Below are 20,778 nucleotides of genomic sequence, written 5' to 3' on the forward strand. Positions count from 1 at the left end.
CATGTGCCAAAAGTGGGGGGAGCGCAAGGGGGGGGGTTCACGTGTGCATGTGTGTGTGTGGGGCGCATTGAATTATGGGTGTGGGAACACGCACGTGGGCACGTGACAGCAAAGAGGTCAGCCATCACTCGTCTAGGGTGACTCTCCTGCTGGAGCAGGGGGTTAGACTAGAAGAACCTCCAAGGTCCCTTCCAGCTCTAGTCTGGTTGATATTGATACTGATTTGAGTCGTTAAGGAAATCCGAACGACAACGAAGTGGCGAAGGGGAATCCAGCTTCCCCCGTCGCTTATTGGAAGCCGGATGAGAGAATCACAAATAGCAATAGCCCTTAGAGTTATATACCGCTTTACAGCAGGGGTCTCCAACCTTGGCAACTTTAAGACTTGTGGACTTCAACTCCCAGAGTTCCTCAGCCAGCAAAGCTGGCTGAGGAACTCTGGGAGTTGAGGTCCACAAGTCTTAAAGTTGCCAAGGTTGGAGACCCCTGCTTTAGAGAGTCAGCCTCTTGCCCCCAACAATCTGGGTCCTCGTTTTACCCAGCTCAGAAGGATGGAAGGCCGAGTCAACCTTGAGCTGGTCAGGATCGAACTGCTGGCGGTGGGCAGAGTTGGCTTGCAATACTGCATTCTAACCACTGCAGCCGCCAGGCCCTGCCCTCCCTCCCTTCCTTCCCACTTAGTAAAAGACTTATATACCGCTCCGCAGTGCCTTCCAGCACTCTCTAACCGCCTCTTGCCCCCCCAACAATCTGGCTCCTCGTTTGACCGACTTCGTAAGGATGGAACCCTGAGCAGAGGGTTGGACTAGAAGACCTCCAAGGTCCCTTCCAACTCTGCAATTCTAGTCTCTACCACATTCCCCCCCCCCCCCCAAAGATCTCTTCGACAAGACAGAAATCCGGCTTCGTCGGTAATAAAGGGCTGAGAATTATTTCCCGGAAGAGCCGAAAGCCGAGTTTTGAACTTACTTTGTGGATGTGTAAGAAAATGTCCTCGTTCCGAACGATGACCAACAGGTTCTCCATTTCCACGCCGCTTCCTTTGCAGAACTGCAGTAGATCCACTTCGGAGTGGCCACCTTTCTTTAGCAAATTCTGGAAGGAAAAAATCGGGGAGGGGGGGAAAAAAAACGCCGTCCGTGAAAAACACAAGCTGCAACTAGGGTGAGGTGAACCACAAGCACACAACACAAGACGCCTGGCGTGGGCAGACTCAGCTGTGCACGGAACACCTCTCGTTTTTGCCCCTATTCCGCATCGTCTGCATCAAGGTGATACAGTCTGATGCACAAATACTTAAGGGTGTGTGTGGAATCTTTGTGTATCCTTCCTGGTTAAGGTACTGGCGTAAAAACTAGGAGATTGGGAGTTCTAGTCCCTTCTTAGGCATAAAAGCTGGCCGGTGACTTTGGTCCAATCACCAGGGGACGGTGAGTTCTAGCTCCACCTGAGGCATGAAAGCCAGCTGGGTGACTTTGGTCCAATCACCAGGGGACGGTGAGTTCTAGCTCCACCTGAGACATGAAAGCCGGCTGGGTGACTTTGGTCCAATCACCAGGGGACGGTGAGTTTTAGTCCCACCTGAGGCATGAAAGCCAGCTGGGTGACGTTGATCCAATCACCAGGGGACAGTGAGTTCTAGCTCCACCTGAGGCATGAAAGCCGGCTGGGTGACTCTGGTCCAATCACCAGGGGACAGTGAGTTCTAGCTCCACCTGAGGCATGAAAGCCAGCTGGGTGACTTTGGTCCAATCACCAGGGGACGGTGAGTTCTAGCTCCACCTGAGGCATGAAAGCCGGCTGGGTGACTCTGGTCCAATCACCAGGGGACAGTGAGTTCTAGCTCCACCTGAGGCATGAAAGCCAGCTGGGTGACTTTGGTCCAATCATCAGGGGACGGTGAGTTCTAGCTCCACCTGAGGCATGAAAGCCAGCTGGGTGACTTTGATCCAATCACCAGGGGACGGTGAGTTCTAGTCCCACCTGAGGCATGAAAGCCAGCTGGGTGACTTTGGTCCAATCACCAGGGGACGGCGCCTTAGGCATAAAAGCCAGCTGGGTGACTGGCTCTTGGACTCATCACTGGGTGAGTTCTAGTTCCTGCCTTAGGTACGAAAGTTGGCTGGGTGACTTTGGGCCAATCACCCGGAGACTGTGCATTCTAGTCCTGTCATATCATTTACTGAAGTACAACTTTTCCAATACTTGTAAATCCCTTGTTTATTCACCTGATTCTTTTTCTCCTTTTTTTTCTCCCCGCGCTCTCTCCCTCCCTCCCTCCCACTCTCTCTCTCTCCATCTATATATATATATATATATATTTGTTTTCTGAGGTTTTCGCGGGTGTTTGTATGTAGATCTTTGGTTATTCGGGTTTTCTCCCGCGTAAAATTGGAAGTGTCTTGGCGATGTTTCAACGAAATCCCATTCGTCATCTTCAGGCTAAGTGTTTACAGCTTCGTGTTTACATTTCTCCCAGAAGCACGAAGCTGAAGCCTGAAGATTCACCTGATTCTTTTCTCCTTTTTTCTCCCCGCGCTCTCTCCCTCCCTCCCTCCCACTCTCTCTCTCTCCATCTATATATATATATATATATATTTGTTTTCTGAGGTTTTCGCGGGGGTTTGTATGTAGGTCTTTGGTTATTCGGGTTTTCTCCGCGTAAAATTGGAAGTTGGCTGGGTGACTTTGATCCAATCACCAGGGACAGTGAGTTCTAGTCCTGTCATATCATTTACTGAAGTACAACTTTTCCAATACTTGTAAATCCTTGTTTATTCACCTGATATATATATATATATATATATATATATATATATATATATATATATATATATATATATATATATATATATACACACACACACACACACACACACACACGTTTTCACGGGTATAGGTATGTAGGTCTTGGCATATTCGGGTCTTTTCCCATGTAAGGTTGAGAGTGTCTTGGCGACGTTTCGACGAGGTCTCACTCATCATCTTCAGGTTGGTGCTTTTGGCTTCGTGCTTGTGCGAGCAAAGCGTGGTCAGAGCTGCCGTCTCTCTATTAATACTGGTGGGGAGGTGGGGAGTGTTGCTGTGAGCGGGTTGGTTAGCTGTGTGGTTGCATCTTGATTGGTAGATGAAGTGGGTGTTTGTAGATTGGTCGGCTGTTTCGTAGCATCCTGTGTGGGTGTGGTCCTGGTCTTTTGTGCTGTAATGACCTGGTTAATGGGCTGTGTGGAAACATCCTGAGTTCTGGGAATGTAACCTCCTGTAGTGGTAATGGGCTTCCACACAGCCCATTAACCAGGTTGTTACAGCACAAAAGACTAGGACCACACCCACACAGGATGCTACGAAACAGCCGACCAATCTCTGGTTTATACATCCAAAGAGCCAAAATGTCTTTCAATGCTGCCTAATAAATGAAGGGACGGAAAGGCAGAGGAAGAAGCTAAACAACGAAGAAACTGACTTCCTGTTTGGAAACGATAGTTTTATGGCAGTGTGTCTCAACCATGGCAACTCTAATATGGATGGACTTCAGCTCCCAGAATCCCTCAGCCTGCATGTTTACGATGGGTGGACTTCAACTCCCAGAATTCATCAGTCTGCTGACTGGGGAATTCTGGGAGTTGAAGTTTACCCATCTTAAAGCATGCTGGCTGAGGGATTCTGGGAGCTGAAGTCCACCCATGCTAGCTTGAAATTCTGGGAGTTGAAGTCTACAAAGGATGGCTGGGGAATTCTGGGTGTTGTAGTCCACCCATCTTCAAGGGGCAAGTTTGAGAAACCCTACATGACAGCAGTCCCGAGTGACCTTGGCGCATCTTTTCAACCACACGCAGACATTCTGAAGCAGCCCTCTTCCTCCCAGGGACCCCAAGACCCCCTTCAAACCCCCCCCTCGCCCCCAAATCCTACCTTTACTCTCCCGAAGAACGGGTCATCTTCCGTTTCCATCAAGTAGAAGGAGAAGGGTTTTCGGGATGCTTCCTGGGCCACATTTTTTAGCTGGAAATGTAGTGCGTTGCGCAGCTCGGCGAGAAGGTCCTCATAGACGAGCGGCGTGGGAGGTTGAGGTGGGTACCGTATCTCACCTGCCTTTCCTGAGGTAGCAGTGAGGTCTCTTCCAGGGTTGCCCATCCGCACGCTCTCCGAGGTCATCGCCCGGCTAAATTCGGCAAAGTCTTCAAGAACGGACGAGATATCCCGGGAAAAACTGTTCAGCTTATGGTAGGTCAGTTTCTGGAGACGCAAAGAAGGGAAGGGATATTTCGGACTGAGTCCGCCTTGACTCCTAGGGACAAAGGGATCTAGGCTGGCCGGAAACGGGCCATAGATGTCACTGTATCGGTGCCCAGTCCTCAAATTTGGGTTGACAACGGTGACCAGTAGTGGACTTTTGCTTCTGGTTGGAAACTTAGCAATTGTCTCTTCCGAGACCGTCCTCGACGGCAACCCTTCTGCTATCCCTTGACATGGGACCTTCTTGCTGGGAAGAACACAGGAGGTAGAACGTTGTGATCTCTTCAGGAGTTCCTGGATCCTGCAGTGGAATTGCAGGGATTCCATGTCTAAAATGTTCTGAATTGGGTCACTCAGAAAATCCCAGTTCCTGTTCCAGGAGTTGATGGACCCCAAATCTCTGGAGAAAGGGTTGTGCTCTTTGGAGAACGTGTGGAAAGTCCTGCTTTTCTCCTTGTGCTTCTTGGTGATGGAGAAATTGATATAATCCTTGAAGGGCTCGGGTTTATGGTCCATATCACGAGACCATAAGCAATCTTTTTTTAAACCAAAAGGAACGTTGCGTTTCAGGGACCCGGCATCTGACGTCTTCTGGCTAGCTTCTGAGGACACCCAATCCCCATCTTTACAAGTCTCATTCCCAGGACCTGAACTACGGGTTAACTCAGATTCAATGCTTGGGGAGGCCTTGAATCTTGGTTGATACCAACTCTCAATTGTTCTTGTGGGATACCAATCTACGCAGGGATCTTGACCATCGTCCACCGTCAGATATTCATCTTCCCAGTCTGTGTCTGTGCCTGAAGAACTGGTGGACATCTGTGTCCTTTCGTCAGGTAGAGGATCTTCAAGACTTCCCAAACACCCCTTTGCTTCTTCTTGGGCCTCTTCTTCACAATCCTCTGGAGCTTCCTTTGAATCTCGGTCAACCAAAGAACCAGGTTCTTCTGCCAAAGAGTCCTCCTGACATTTTGCTGGGACAAAGGATGTGTTCCCCACATCTTCTCCTCTAGGACAGTCTTCCCTGTCGCAATTGGGTTCTTCTGGACTAGCCTCTGTTTGCCCAACTTTCTCCAAAGTGGACACACCATAGTCATCCACCTTTGCACTGTTGTCATCTGGGGACTCAGTGGTTTCGAGCCATGAACATCTGCTTTTTGGGCTGGCTGTGTCCAGCTCTGCTTGACTTGTGCCACAACTTGAGAAGGTCTCCGTGGCAGCTGAGGTAGCATCATTTCCTTGAAGTTCTGCTTTTTCAGAAGCATCTCCTGGATCGGACGTTGCGTTCTCATTTGATGATGAATCCAACTCTCCTCGTCCTTCTACCCTGGCTTGTAAGTCTTCTTCTTGCTCATCAAAGCTGGAACTCTCTTCTAAACATTCCTCAACCCATTTCACGTCCGCATGGGAATCCTGATCAGTTGGACAACCTTCATCGTCGCTCCCGGGAGGCGTCACACACTCCAGCATGGCTGAATCAATCCAATCTAAACACTTTAGAGCCCTCATTTCTTCACTCTGAGCTATCGTAGCGCACACCGTGTCTACCAATTCGTTCATTAAAACATGGACCTCTTCAGCTACAGCGGTCGTGGAAACGGTTGGTTTTTCAACACCGTCATCGGGGGACCCGTCTTCTTCTTCTTCTCTTGCAGAAGAGTCTCTGATATTCTCTAGATCCAAACACGTTTCACTCTTGAAGGAAGCTTCAGATTCCGCATCGTGCGACTCTGAGCTCGGGTATTCTTTTGCGGGCTGGGAATCCACCGGGATCTTTTCTCCCTGATTGATCTTCTGTTCCTCTTGAGTTCCCAAATCAGACTCTGCACTCCGTTGTTCATTAACTGGCCCCAAAACATTCTCTGTTGGGTGAATGACATCTTTTTCTTGGGGAATGGAGGAATCCTCAAGCAAATCCAGTTTGACATCGGAATTGTCCTGCAATGTTGCAGCTTCATCAGAGGTTTCCTGATGGACAGGACTAGCTGGATGGTCTCCTTCAGGACTTTCAACCAGATCCATTTCTTTGGTGAGGGGAAGATGTTGAGCGAATGCAACCAAACTGTCTTGGTTTTCTACCGATTCCTGCCGAGTTGATATACTGTTTGGTACCAAGTTCACACAGAAATTTTTGTTTGGTTCACAAAGGTGCAACACAGCCGGATCAGCCAAGTCTGTACTGTCCTGAGAAATATCTTCAATCAAACCCATCGGATTTTGGAAAATGTGATACAAGGGGTTCTCGGGATGGTCTTCCTGGATCCTTGATGGTTCTTCATCAGACACTCGATGGACAGGACTAGCCTGCCATGAAGGCAGACAGGATGAATAGATCCTTCCGTCTTCCTGGGAAACTGAGGAAAGGTCAACCACGTCAACTTGTTTAGGGACCCTAGGACTTTCCACTGGTTCCTGTGGACTTTGATAGAAGGGTCCATCTTGAGTTGCAAGATCGTTTGAGAAGTCTCCAGAAGCTTCAGTAGAAACTGAATTGGCTAAGACCGCTTCATCGTGCGAGTTCTCCACCTCGTCTGTTTGTTTTGGAGACGTGGGATCCATGGCCGATCCAACCATCTTTTCATCAACAGTCACTGGATGGAATGAGGCCTTCTGCTGAGGAACCGTATCCAACAACTCCATTTGGTTCGGAGATACAGAATTTGAGGCTGATCCAACCATCTTTTCATCAACAGTCACTGGATGGAATGAGGCCTTCTGCTGAGGAACCGTATCCAACAACTCCATTTGGTTTGGAGATATAGAACTTGAGGTTGATCCAATCATTTTTTCATCAACAGTCACTAGCTGGAATGAGGCCTTCTGCTGAGGAACCGTATCCAACAACTCCATTTGGTTTGGAGATATAGAACTTGAGGTTGATTCAACCATTTTTTCATCAGCAATCACTAGATGGAATGAGGCCTTCTGCTGAGGAACCATATCCATCAACCCCATTTGGTTTGGAGATATAGAACTTGAGGTTGATCCAACCATCTTTTCATCAACAGTCACTAGCTGGAATGAGGCCTTCTGCTGAGGAACCGTATCCACCAACTCCATTTGGTTTGGAGATATAGAACTTGAGGTTGATCCAACCATTTTTTCATCAACAGTCACTAGCTGGAATGAGGCCTTCTGCTGAGGAACCGTATCCAACAACTCCATTTGGTTTGGAGATATAGAACTTGAGGTTGATCCAACCATTTTTTCATCAACAGTCACTAGCTGGAATGAGGCCTTCTGCTGAGGAACCGTATCCACCAACTCCCTTTGGTTTGGAGATATAGAACTTGAGGTTGATCCAACCATCTTTTCATCAACAGCCACTGGATGGATTGAGGTCGCCTGCTGAGGAACCATATCCATCAACCCCATTTGGTTTGGAGATACAGAACTTGAGGATGGTCCTACCGCAGCTTCTTGGACACCTGGGAATTCTGTCGGATGCCCAGATGAAGCATCTGGGGATGATGCCCTAGATGAGAGAGGACCTTGTCCGGATGACGAGACATCACTCATACCATCTATTTCTTCCCTTCCTTTCACACTGCTCTCTGCAGGTTCTCCCTCGTCCTCTGAAACCAGATCCATATCTTGGATTTCCATGTCAGCATCGTTGCTTTTGGAGAGCACAAGATCAATGGATCCCAAGTCCACGCCTTCTCCATCTCGCTCATCCGTACAAAGTCTAGGCTGGTTTCCCACTTCGTTCACTGGATTGGTGGGCTTCCGAGAATTCACATCCGCTTTTAACTCCACTTCTTTCCACATTCTTGGGTTGGGACCACCAGCTGGGAGGTTGTCCTTCTTCACTTCTTCAGAAGAAGACCCAACGTCAGTTCCCCTATTTGTTACCGAAAGAGCAACTTGGGTGCTTGCGATGGGCTGTTGGTTTCTTGAACCCTCCACTGGAGGTCCCGTAGGCACAGATGCGTCGTTTGGGGAAGTTTCAACTGACATAGTCTCTTGACTTCTGTCTGTCTTGGTTTGACAGATCGGAGGGTTCACACGCTCGTCAACTCCAGGCGGGTTTTCAATAGGAAGCACAGGGTGAAGTGAGGTTTGTTCTTTGGGCTCTGCTTCAACCACCTGGGGGGGGGGGGGGAAATCCAGCTTTCAGATTTGCAGACAGACACAAAAAGATTTAGCAAAAAAAACAAAAACAATCTCTTTACAGGTTTTAAAACCAACAAGTTATGCAAGGAACATATAGGTAGGACTCGACTTACGACCATAATTGGGACTGGAATTCCCCCTCTTTTTTCTTCCTCCGCTGCCTCCTTTCTCCTTTTCCTCCTCCCTCTTTTCTCCTCCTTGTCCTCCTTTCTCCTTCTCCTCTTCCTCCTCCCTTTTCCCCCCTCCTCCCTCTCTTTTCTCTTCCTCCCCCTTCCCTCCTCTCTGCCTCTCCCCTTTCTTTCTCTCCCTCCTTTCTCCTCTTCCCCCTTCCTTTCTCCTTCTCTTCTTCCTCCCCCCTCCTTTCCCCTTCTCCCTCCTCCCTCCTTTTTCCTCCTCCTCCCTTTCCTCCCCCTCTGCCTCTCCCCTTCCTTTCTCCTCCCCCTTTCTCCTCTTCCCCCTTCCTTTCTCCTTCTTCTTCTCCTCTTCCTCCTCCCTCCTTTTTCCTCCTCCTCCTCTTCTCCTCCTCCTCTGCCTCCTTCCACTTCCTTTCTCCTTTTCTTCCTCCCCTTCTCCTTCACCTCCATTCCATAAAGGCCAACACCTTCTTAGCCCTGATGACGTTCCCTAGTTGGGTCACGAAACACCTGCAAGCAAACAAGCTCAGAGATAACCACAGACCGCACGATTCAACCCCGATCTGCAAATCTTCTCTCTCCCGCTGGGGCCAATCGGCATTCCTTACCCAGGAGAGCGATTCACACCTTGGCCGTTCGTTGACTCTACGGGGCCCACCGAAATCTTACCTCGTCAACGGACTTTAGAGGAGGATGAGGCAGTTCTTCCTTCTGGGGCAGGTCCTTGGTTTCTTCAAGTTTTGTCAGAGGGCTCTCGTCCTCTAAGGAGTCGGCGGAAGACAGTCTGTTCCCCGGGAGTAGCTTCTCAGAAGGAGAAACCGATCCGTCTTCCCCTCCTTCGGCAGGTATCCGGACAGCTACGGGGAGAGAACTCGCGGGGCATTTCTCCAACCCGTAAGGTCCCCCACCATCATCCATGGGCTCCAAGGGGTCCACCAGACTATTCAGGGAGACGTACTTGGCAGGGTTGCTGTGCTCCACCACTTTTCGTACCGTCAGCGCTTGGACCGGTTTGCTGTAAAACAGCGCCAACCACATGTGAAGGATCAGCTTCATCTCTTCCATGTCATCGGAGAGGCTTTCGTCCCAGGGCCTGGAGAAAGGAGAAAGGAAAGTAGCGGGGGATTGGAGTTTGTCATTGAACCACACTCATCGCTCGGCTTTGCAGCCGGAGCCCGCAAGTGTTGGAAATGAAACTCGAGGGGAGAAGCAACCTGGAACGCAGGAAGGATTTCTCGACCGTGAGAACAATTAACCAGTGGAACGACTTGACACCAGGAGCTGTGGATGCTCCAATCCTGGAGGTTTATAAGAAGAGACTGGACAGCCGTTTATGTCTGAAGTGGTATAGGGTCACCTGCTCGAGCAGGCGGTTGGACTAGAACAGGGGTCTCCAACCTTGGCAACTTTAAGACTTGTGGACTTCAATTCCCAGAATCCCTCAGCCAGCAAAGCTGGCTGAGGGATTCTGGGAATTGAAGTCCACAAGTCTTAAAGTTGCCAAGGTTGGAGACCCCTGGACTAGAAGACCTCCTAAGAATCCTCAACTCTGTTATTCAAGTTTACAGCGCAAACCAATTGTACTGCACAAGGCTCGCAGGCTGGATCTGGCCCATGATGTGGTTGGATCCAGCCCGCGGGGCCATCCTAGAAAATGTTAAGGAGCCAGCCCGCGTCGCTTCGGCCTGGACTACCCAATGCGAAGAGGAAACAAGCCAGCTGTTTTGGGAGTGGCATCAACTTGGCCATGCCCACCCAGTTGGCTACGCCCAGTGAGTGGCATCAACCTGGCCACGCCCACCCAGTTGGCCACGCCCACTCGACCCCCCCAAGGTCAACCACAGCCCTGATGCAGCCCTCAATGAAGTTGAGTTTGACACACCCGTGCTGGATTAATCTTATCGCTTTCAACTCAATTGCTAGCTTAGTAGATCCGGGGAATGCTGCAGACATAGTATATCTCCATTTCAGCAAAACCTTTGACAGAATCTGCCGTGACAGGTCAAAAATATAGACTTATTTTCTGCCGGCAATAATGTCCATTTTTCTCCCTCCCCACCGTTCTAAAATGGTAACTGGGCAGACCCGACCCTACATTAATTATATTTATACATCTTCAATAATCCCTGTACATTCACCATCACTCCATCTCTAGCCTCAACCCCCTAATTCCCCTCCCCATACCCCCCCCGACTTCCCAGAACAAAATGCAGGGTATCAAAACTAACAATCATAATCCAAAATAATTCCTAAATTATAATCTCTAGTCACTCCACACATAATCACACTCTCAATTCCCCTCTCCTTCAGAAATAAATCTAATACAAAATATTTCCTAAATTTACTCATATGCTATTCGATATTTTTTTTATCTGATACTTATTTTGAATATAATCAACCCACATTTTCCATTCTAAAATATATTTTTCTTGTGTATATTCAAATAAGCAGAAATTTTTGCCATTTCTGCCAGATTTGATACTTTGAGTGTCCATTCTTCAATTGTAGGTAATTCTTCTTTCTTCCAATATGGGATACATCAATGGACATTATTGAGCAATCAAGACTTTTGATTGCTCAATAATGTCCATTGATGTATCCCATTTTCCACCCATGGTCCACAGGCAGTCCTCAACGTACGACCACAAGTGAGCCCAACATTTCCCCTGCTAAGCAAGGCAGCTGTTAAGTGAGCTTCACCCCATTTTATGACCCTTCTTGCCACAGGGGTTAAGTAAATCGTTTCAATTGTGACACAGTTCTTAAGTGAATCTGGCTTCCTGATTGACTGTCAGATGGTCGCAAAAAGGAGTCAGGTGAGCCCTGGATACTGCAACTGTCATAAATATGAGTCAGTTGCCGAGAGTCTGAATTTTGATCACATGACCATGGGGAAGCCGCAACGGTTGTTCAAGGGTGAAAAATGGCCATAAGTCTCTTTTTTCAATGCCGTTGTAACTTCGAACAGTCACTGAACAAAGTGTGATAAGTCGAGGACGACCTGTAGCAAGCTGAGTTTTGCAGCTGATCCTTTGTCTAACGATCCCACACGAAGAATTGTTCTCTTTACAGCTGGAACTGATTGCCGGATCAAAGTGTTTGCTAAATGATTACACCAAATTCCAGAGCCACCAGTTCAGCTCCAAAATTGATTTCGGGAAAACAAACCAGGACAGGATTTTGAATGCAAAAAATAAACTCGTTGTCAGCGTTCCAGAAAACCCCCCAACTCCAAGTAAAAACTCCGAAGCAAGCATTTTTCAAAGGTCTATTTACTAGGATAGGTAAACTGGCATATCTGGGAAAACCCAAATCTGAGTGGTCTGGGTTTTTCCTCAGTAAATCAAAAAACCCCAAACCACCCCCTCACTCCTCAGCCGATCACATGCTCCAATCGCCAACCGTCCCATCTCGAGACAGCACTCCGACCACTCCTTCTCCGGATGCAGGATCGGCCTGACCTTGACCAACAGGAAGAATTATGTCTAAAGACAATTGGTCAGTTTTCTTTTTTGCTTCTTAACTGCCACATATTTTAGTTGGGGAAGTTGGGAGGGGGTTGTTGTTGGAGCAGTAGAAAGTTAGTCATAACATTACGTATTCAAGGACATCCTGCGTCTGATGGAGACTGCCTGAAGATTGTATCCAATTGAGTGTGAAGAGTTGACTGGACAATGTGATGAACTTGTGGGTGTGGGGAAGGGCTGTGAACTGTCAACTGGGTGCGGAAAACCTGGAAGCTTTCAGTTTTGGGTTTTCCCAGCTGTGCCAACATGACATCTCTAATAAATTGGAACTTTGAGGAACCTCAAGCCTCAGAGCTTTATTTCGTTGGGGGTGTTCCTTGGAACTCTGACATTAACCCGAAACTCCTAAATAACTAAGCAGCACCCTGAAAGGGGGCTGAATGGAGTGCTGAGCCCCAGCACCAACCTAAAACTTGGGTGGTGTGAAGACTCAGCGAAGATGGAAGAGAGCAAGCGACACAACCTCTCTACTAAATCTTCCCACACATGAGAAGGCGGCAGCATGGAAGCTTCCGGCCTAATATGGCTTCCAAAGCCGACACTCATTTTACTCCCAAACCACATCAGGTATTTATTTTGTCTAGGGGAGCCTCACTTACCCGTGTACTGCCCGTATGATGGTTTTTTCTAAGGAGTTATTCGTATATTTGCTATCCAAGTCGAAGAGGTATTCCGCCTCCCACTGGAAAGTAACTTGGACCGTTTTGTCGCGAGAAGTCACTTGGCGACTGTTGGAGAAGTCCACCCTCAGCCGGGTAGCCAGGGCAACAGAGCGAGCGGGCGGTAAATGGTTCGTAACCGGTTTGCCCACTTGGCACGAATTCTGCTGGTGCTGGAAAGGAAGCACTTTCCCAACTAACGGACCCGGTTTATCCTGCTTCACCCCGTTCCTTGAGTTGGGAGAACGTGGCGTCGCCTTTCTGGGCATCTCGGAGACGGGAGAGGCGTACGAGTGCTCTAAGGAAATGATGACGCTCGAGTCCGACAGATCCCCGGGCTCGCTCGGAAGTGCCAGAGAAGTTTTGGCGAGGTTGGCCCTGGCCTTTTTCTTTTTGATGAGATTCACGGCGCTTCGGTCCTTCGCGGTCAAAGGCCAGTCCTTATCCCGGCCAGTCTCCTTGGCGGGCCAAAGGGACGATCGGGACGACTGTCCTGGCAGGAAAGCGCCTTTCCGTTTCTTGGTAGCCCTGTGATATTCGTGATCCGACGATTTGTGCAAAAATTTCCCACGGTGTAGACGATGTTCCCGGGACGGACGGAAACGCCCAAAGTCTCTTCGACTGTTCCCGTCCAAGGGAGAGTTACAGGAGCTCAGTGCTAAATCAGCCAACAGATTCAAGGCGTGGGAATCACATTCCTCCCCTCCGGAGGGCGCCTGGTTGGTATCTGGGGCAGCCACGTCCCTTTCTACGGAGGCAGCTTCGGTCCTTTGCTTTTCCGAAGGAACGCCACGGATGTTTTTCCTTGGAGCTGTGCAAAGAGAGACAAAAAATATTAGGGACGGAGCAAACCCGTTTGTCTCCACGGGCGGCTTGGTTTTAATCTGATCACGAGCACCCAAGATAATTCTGGGTGGGTTTGTTCAGCTGGATATACTCCACGTGGTTCAATCGAGGGGGATGGAAAAGCAAAAACAAGAGGTCAGGAATGAATAGAATTATTAGGATTAGAATTGTATTAGAGTTAGAATTGAATTAGAATTATTAGAATTGAATTGGAATTGAATTAGAATTATTAGAATTGAAATTATTAGAATTAGAATTGAATTAGAATTAAAATTATTAGAATTACAATTGAATTAGAATTATTAGAATTAGAATTAGAACTGTATTACAGTGAGAATTGAATTAGTGTTAAAATTTTATTAGAATTGAATTAGAATGAATAGAATTAGAATTGTATTACAATTAGAACTGTATTAGGATTGAATTAGAATTAGAACTGAATTAGAATTATAAGAATGAGAATTAGAATTATATGCTCAGAATTAGAATTGAATTGGGATTGGAACTGAATTAGAATTATTATAATTAGAATTATTAGAATTAGAATTATTAGAATAAGAATTAGAATTGAATTGGAATTGAAACTGAATTAGAATTATTAGAATTAAAATTATTAGAAATAGAATTGAAATAGAGTAATCAGAATTAGAATTGTGTTAAAATTAGAATTGAATTAGAGTTGAAATTTTATTGGAATAGAATTAGAATGAATAGAATTAGAACTGTATTACAATTAGAATTGTATTAGGACTGAATTAGAATTAGAACCGAATTAGAATTAGAATTGAATTAGAACTGAATTACAATATTAGATTAGAATTTTATTAGAATTGAATTAAAATTATTAGGATTAGGAATTAGAATGATTAGAATTAGAACTAGAATTACAATTAGAATTCTTTATTGGCCAAGTGTGATTAAAACAGGCTAATAAACGGACAAATGACCCCGCTCAAAAAGTTCCAAGTGCTGAACTATCACGTCAGCAATGACCTAGATCAAGGCATCCCCAACCTTTCCTGCTCGTACGTTAAGTGAATCAGGCAGTCATTAAGTGAATCCCACTCCCTCCCCCCGCCACTGATTTTGCTTGTCGGAAGCTGGCCGGGAAGGCTACAAACGGCGATCCTGCAAACCCAGAGCAATGCAACGGTTTTGATCACGTGACCCGCTGTGCCAAACGCGAAGACCATTTGTACAACTTTTTTAGTGCGAACCTCAAACAGTCACTAAACAAACGGTTGTTAAGTGAGGGACCGCCTGCACCAGTGTCTCATCCCTGCCCCAGCTTTAAAAAAAACAAACCAGGAGAAGGTATGGAGGGTGAGGAAGCAAAATTATCATTTATTTTTTTTAATCCGGCCAGGGTTTCCATATTTGAATCGCGCCGCCATCTTACTTGGTCCTCTGGCGTCCATTTTGTCCACATCCTTCAGTTTCGTGGCCATGTTCAGCCGTGGTTTCTTTTCCTCTGTGGCGGGTCCTGCTGAAGACCCCGTTGCTCCCTCAAGCGACACGCTCCTCGGTCCGTGAATGAATTCCGCGGACAAAACTTCGGCCCCTGGCAGAGACAACGAACCAATGAGTAGGATGGTTTTATGGCGGTGGCACAGCACGAAGGATTTATTAAGCCGCCCTCGTTTAGCGACCACAATTGGGATCGGCAACGTGGTCCTTAAGTGAAGCAGTCACTAAGTGAAACACATGGTTTCAGACAGTAAAAACAATTCAGCCCTCTCATTTTCAGCCCCCCAAACCACCCTCACTAGCCTACTTATCTGCATACTACAAAGAATTTATACATGGTCCTCATTTAGTGACAATTGGGACAAGCAACTTGGTCGTTAAATGAAGTGGTTGCTAAGTGAAGCCCAGTGAGGTACTATGGCTAGTTCTGGTGATGACACAGTACAAAGGATTAAAGGCAGTCCTCGTTTAGCAACCATAATTGGGATTGGCAATGTGGTCATTAAGTGAAGCAGTTGCTAAGTGAAACCCAGGGAGTACTATGGTTTCAGGCAATGGCGTCCCAGGAAGCATAAAAAATTCAGTTCTCTCAAATTCAGTTTCTCAAACCATTCTTATGCACCTACTTATTTGCACACCACAAAGGATTTAAATGAGGAGTCCTCATTTAGCGACCACAATTGGGACGGGCAACTTGGTCGTTAAGTGAAGTGGTCGCTAAGTGAAACCCAGTGAGTACCATGGCTTTTGGTGGTGGCCCCAGAATGTTCAAGAAATTAGTTCCCTGCCTATTTCAAATTTAGCTGCCCAAAGTCCCCTTACTAATCTACTTATCTGCACAGCACAAAAGATTTATAGGTACGGTCCTCATTTAGTGACCACAGTTGGGAAAAGTGGTTAAGCAAAGTGGTCACTAAGGGAACTTGCAACTGTACTCATAATCTGACTTCGGCTTTCCTTGGCTTCAAAGGTTGTGACTGGCGGCAAAGTTAATATACTCATCACCGCCATTAACTGCAAACGGTCACTGTACGAGGCGGTCAGCGTTAAGAAGGCTATCTATAAAAAGCGGCATCTTACAAGACCCAATCTGGGTTGCAAACCTCTGGACCACCACTAGAGGGCAGCAAAGCACAAGTTGAAAGCCTCGCTTTTTCCTGCCCTCTAGTGGTCCCACTGGGTTTCGATTTCCAGAAACTGGTTCTGCCAGCGTGTTTGGGCTCACAATGCTGGTTTCCTGCAACCATCAACACAGACTTGGAAATGCAGAGAATTCACACTCGGGAGAGTCTTAGCAGAGTCACTCAGTCTCTCCCAAGCGATGCAAAAGGTGACTGAAGAATCGCTTTGGATAGCAAGAAGGGCAGCATGAAAATAAATAAATAAAAAATAAAATTAGGTAGGTAGGTGGGTAGGTATGGATAGATTAGATAGATAGATAGATAGATAGATAGATAGATAGATAGATAGATAGATAGATAGATAGATAGATAGATAGATAGATAGATAGATAGATAGATAGATAGATGAACGGAGGGATGGATGGATGGATGGATGGATGGATGGATGGATGGATAGATAGAGATAGATGATAGATAGATAGATACAGACAGACAGGCATGGATGGATGGATGGATGGATGGATAGATAGCTAGGTAGGTAGGTAGACAGACAGAGATGATAGATAGGGAAGTGGCTCACCAGGCTAATGCAGCCTGTTATTAACACACAGCTGCCTGCAATTACAATTACTGCAAGTTCAAGTCCCACCAGGCCCAAGGTTGACTCAGCCTTCCATCCTTTATAAGGTAGGTAAAATGAGGACCCAGATTGTTGGGGGCAATAAAGTTGACTTTGTATATAAATATACAAATGGATGAAGACTATTGCTTAACACATTGTAAGCCGCCCTGAGTCTTCGGAGAAGGGCGGGATATAAATTCAAATAAAAAAAAAATACAGATAGACAGACAGAGATATGGATGGATAGATAAATAGAGATAGATGATAGATAGATAGATGATAGATAGATAGATAGATAGATAGATAGATAGATAGATAGATAGATAGATAGATAGATAGATAGACAGACAGACAGACAGACAGACAGACAGACGGACGGACGGATAGAGATAGATAGATAGATAGATAAATACTGTAGATAGATGATAGATGATAGATGATAGATAGATAGATAGATAGATAGATAGATACTGTAGATAGATGATAGATGATAGATAGACAGACAGACAGGGATATACAGATTAGATATAGATATAGACATATATTTCTTTCTTTCTTCAGAATTGCACATTTCTCTATTTTTTTTTCTTTTGCATTCAATGAGTAAACAACAACCCACAAACTTAACACCTCCGCCTGAGCTAACACCACTATTCACGCGGTTATTGTGCTAAACCACCTTACTGCTTTCCATTAACACCCCAGTCGGTCGGATGTCCCACAACACTCTAAACCACAGGAAGGTTAACTGAGAACCGAGAACCACCTTGGCTGACGGTGCTTCGTGACTCCAGACTATTGCCGAGTCTACCATACCATATTTGGGGTTTCTCTGCCTCAACTTGACCCCAAAATATACAGCCGATTGGGGGCATCGGGTTGAAATGGGGAGGGGCTGGTTTCCTAAAAGATTTGGGGGACGGCAAAAGGACAGCCTTGAAGTTCAGGCTCTCTGATTTAAACAGAATCGGCTCCCCAAACATGACAAACCCTCTGTATTTAAATCAATAATTCCCTTATTAGGGGAACAAAAAGTTTCTCTCACACCACAGGCTAACTAAAAATAAAGGGCCGTGGTGGCTCAGGCTATAAGAAGCCTGTTATTAAAACACACCAGCCTGCAATTACTGCAGGTTCAAGCCCCACCAGGCCCAAAGTTGACTCAGGCTTCCATCCTTTATAAGGTAGGGAAAATGAGGACCCAGATTGTTGGGGGCAATAAAGTTGATTTTGTATATAAATATACAAATGGATGAAGACTATTGCTTAACACAGTGTAAGCCGCCCTGAGTCTTCGGAGAAGGGCGGGATATAGATGCAAATAATAATAATAATAATAATAACAAATCTGTCCGGCCGTAAGATGAAGAGTTGTCTGCCACACCTATTCATCTCCGCCCCCTGCCTTTTATCCCCAGAGCTAGGGTGGGGCTTTGCTAGCAGCAGTGGCTCTTCTGTCCCAAGGACCGGCCCATAGATTTCCACTGCTCTCCTCTCCTCTGCCTGCTGCATATCAGGCACTGGACCCAGCTGTTCCTCCTCCTCCTCATCAGCCACCTCCAGACCTGGGGGCTGTTGACGTTCCATCTGAGGGCTGAGGTCCGCCCCGTCTCTCTGCCAGCTCCATTCCCTCTTCCCCCTCGGAGCTCTCAGGTTGCCTTGATACTGACCTTGACTCCCATGCCTCCTCCTCCTCTGATTTGGCTGCTGGACGGACTAGCGGCCGACAGGCCACAAATAGAACACCAAATCAATCTATCCTTGTAAAGAATTATAAAGGCAGAAGATAAATGAATACAGGTAATCCTCGCCTTACGACCACAACTGAGCCCAAAATTCCCATCGCTAAGCAAGGCAATGAAGTGAGTTTTCCCCCATTTTACGACCTTTCTTGCTGCAGTCGTGAAGCGAATCTGAGTTAGTCACACGGTTGTTAAGTGAATCTGGCTCCCCCGTGGACTTTTGCTTGTCCAAAGGTCGCAAAAGCGGGATCGCGTGACCCCGGGACACCTGCAACTGTCATTAAGTACATGCCAGTTGCTAAAGCATCTGAATTTTGATCATGTGACCATGGGGAAACGCTGCGACGGTTGTTAAGTGTGAAAAACAGACATCAGTCGCTTTTTTTCAGCGCTGTTGTAATTTGGGTCACTACGTGACCAGTTGTAGTCGAGGATTACCGGTAAAATAATAGCTTCATAATCAGCCAAAATCATGGAGTGGTTGTTGTGGTCCGCCAGCAGCCTGCGGAGTTGGCAGCGGAGTCAGAGAGTAAGGAGGCTGTGTAGGCCAATGGGCCAGTCCTGGAGTCAGGGGAAAGCCCGAATGAGGGCTTGGGTCGGAGGCAGAGATGGGGCCATCTAGGAGCAATGCACGGACTTCAGAGCCTCCAGAAGCAGACAGCAGAGAGGCAGAGGAACAGAAGGAGCCTGTTCCTAGTGCATGTATGTGAAGAGCTGCCAGAAGTTAAGAGCACCTACAGCAAAAAGGACAACTCAGGAGTAAGGCCAGGTGATGATTGGCCCCTCCCAGAAGGCTTAAAAGAGCAGCAACGGCTCTTGGGCTCTTTGTAGGAAAGCAACGTTGCTACATTGGTTTCTAGTCGGCATCTCTGGTTTGTTTCTGAACTTTGTGGGGCTTTGCCAAGAAAAGCCTTTGGCAGGGCCCCAAAGAGGACAAAGGTTTGTGATAAGGCCGAAGGACTTTTTCTGAAGGACTTTGGTTTGGATTTAATTTGGACTAAGCTGAGAATGAAGTAATTCTCAGCTGTTCTAATAAAATATGTTTGTTTAGGACTGATTGCGTCTGGTAATAACTACTTGGGCCTCGGTCACAACAGTGGCATGGTGCTCTCGCCTCACAATCAGGAGGCTGTGAGTTCGATCCTAGGTGGAGGCTGATATTTCTCTCTCTGGGCACACTGAGAATATATCTGCTGAAAAAAATTCCTATTGGCGACAGGAAAGGCATCTGGCCATTAAAACACTCTGCTAGCTCCATTCAGCTGCCCAGACTCCACCCCGATACAAGGGATTATGGGGTCGTTAAATGATGATGATGACGATGATAATTAGCCAAAATTATGGCTTTCCTGTGATAAAAAATTAAAACATCAGGATCATTTTGAGGCTTATTTGAAGCGACACTCACCCCTCTTCCTTCTCAGTGGATTCAGAATATTTTTTAATTTGAGAGTAGGCTTTTTAGGATCTGCTGGGGACCCGGGATCTTTAGCCAAAGGGATGTTGAGCGTCATCGCTTCCTTGGGCAATTTCTTCTTCTTTTTCTTCTTCTTCTTCTTACTTTTCTCCTTCTCCTTCGTCTTCTTTTTGCTGCTCTCCAAGACGCAGTACATCTTGAGAGGCGACCATTTCTTCTTTGAACTGGCCCCGAGGATCCGGCTGGATTTCCTCTTTGTCCATTGCAAGGATCGCTCTCCGGCCGGGCTGCTTTTCGACGCGGCGGCTCGGCTCGGCCCCTCGAAGGGAGCCTTGCCCGTTTCACCAGCTCCGTCCGCTCTGTCCGATCGCGACGGATCCAAATTTAAACCCGTGCAACCATCAGACAACCGACAACGGCCCTTCAAGCAGGCCGAGGCAGACGAAACCTCCAGCGCGTAACTTTCGGGATCCGACAGATAAACCGCCAAGTCGGAAAATGAGGAAGGGGAACGCGTATCGTCCACGGGGGCCCCCTTAGGGGTCTCGGATGAAAGTTTGGAAGGCAAAGGTAGGCTGGCCGTGTTATCGCAGCTCAGCACCGAACACTGATCGACATTTGCAAATTCCTCCATGTGCAGTTTGACCAAAGCGCTAGGAGAAAATTGGCTGGGATTCGGATTTTTGGCGGCTCCCGCCAACGCCTGCTGAAGGAGGGGAAGGATCAGGGGGAGCTGCTGAGGGGCCTCGCTTCTCCCCTCTTCGCGTTTCCAATCTGTGGCTAATGAAAAAAAGAAAGAAAAGAAAAGCCAATCGCAACGGACTTGCAAGTCATGCCCAAGAAAAGTAAACAAAATAACCTCTAATTGTTTTGTAAGCCACACAGAGTTAT

At 47.0% G+C, this 20,778-nt stretch overlaps 1 protein-coding gene across 2 annotated transcripts in view; it reads right to left on the reverse strand.

Annotated features, from left to right (window-relative positions):
- Nucleotides 1-20,778, reverse strand: part of TASOR2 (transcription activation suppressor family member 2) — a 49,897-nt gene that overhangs the window by 10,857 nt on the left and 18,262 nt on the right. For both annotated transcript variants that reach the window (XM_058191920.1, XM_058191919.1), the window contains 6 exons: nt 19,879-20,667; nt 14,918-15,079; nt 12,613-13,483; nt 9,156-9,579; nt 3,913-8,325; nt 970-1,095 (listed from right to left, as the gene is read on the reverse strand). In XM_058191920.1, the coding sequence (XP_058047903.1) occupies nt 970-1,095; nt 3,913-8,325; nt 9,156-9,579; nt 12,613-13,483; nt 14,918-15,079; nt 19,879-20,667 (6,785 nt within the window). The remainder of the gene's footprint in view (nt 1-969; nt 1,096-3,912; nt 8,326-9,155; nt 9,580-12,612; nt 13,484-14,917; nt 15,080-19,878; nt 20,668-20,778) is intronic.

The sequence above is a fragment of the Ahaetulla prasina genome, chromosome 7, assembly GCF_028640845.1.
Source record: "Ahaetulla prasina isolate Xishuangbanna chromosome 7, ASM2864084v1, whole genome shotgun sequence".
Classification (NCBI taxonomy): Eukaryota; Metazoa; Chordata; class Lepidosauria; order Squamata; family Colubridae; genus Ahaetulla; species Ahaetulla prasina.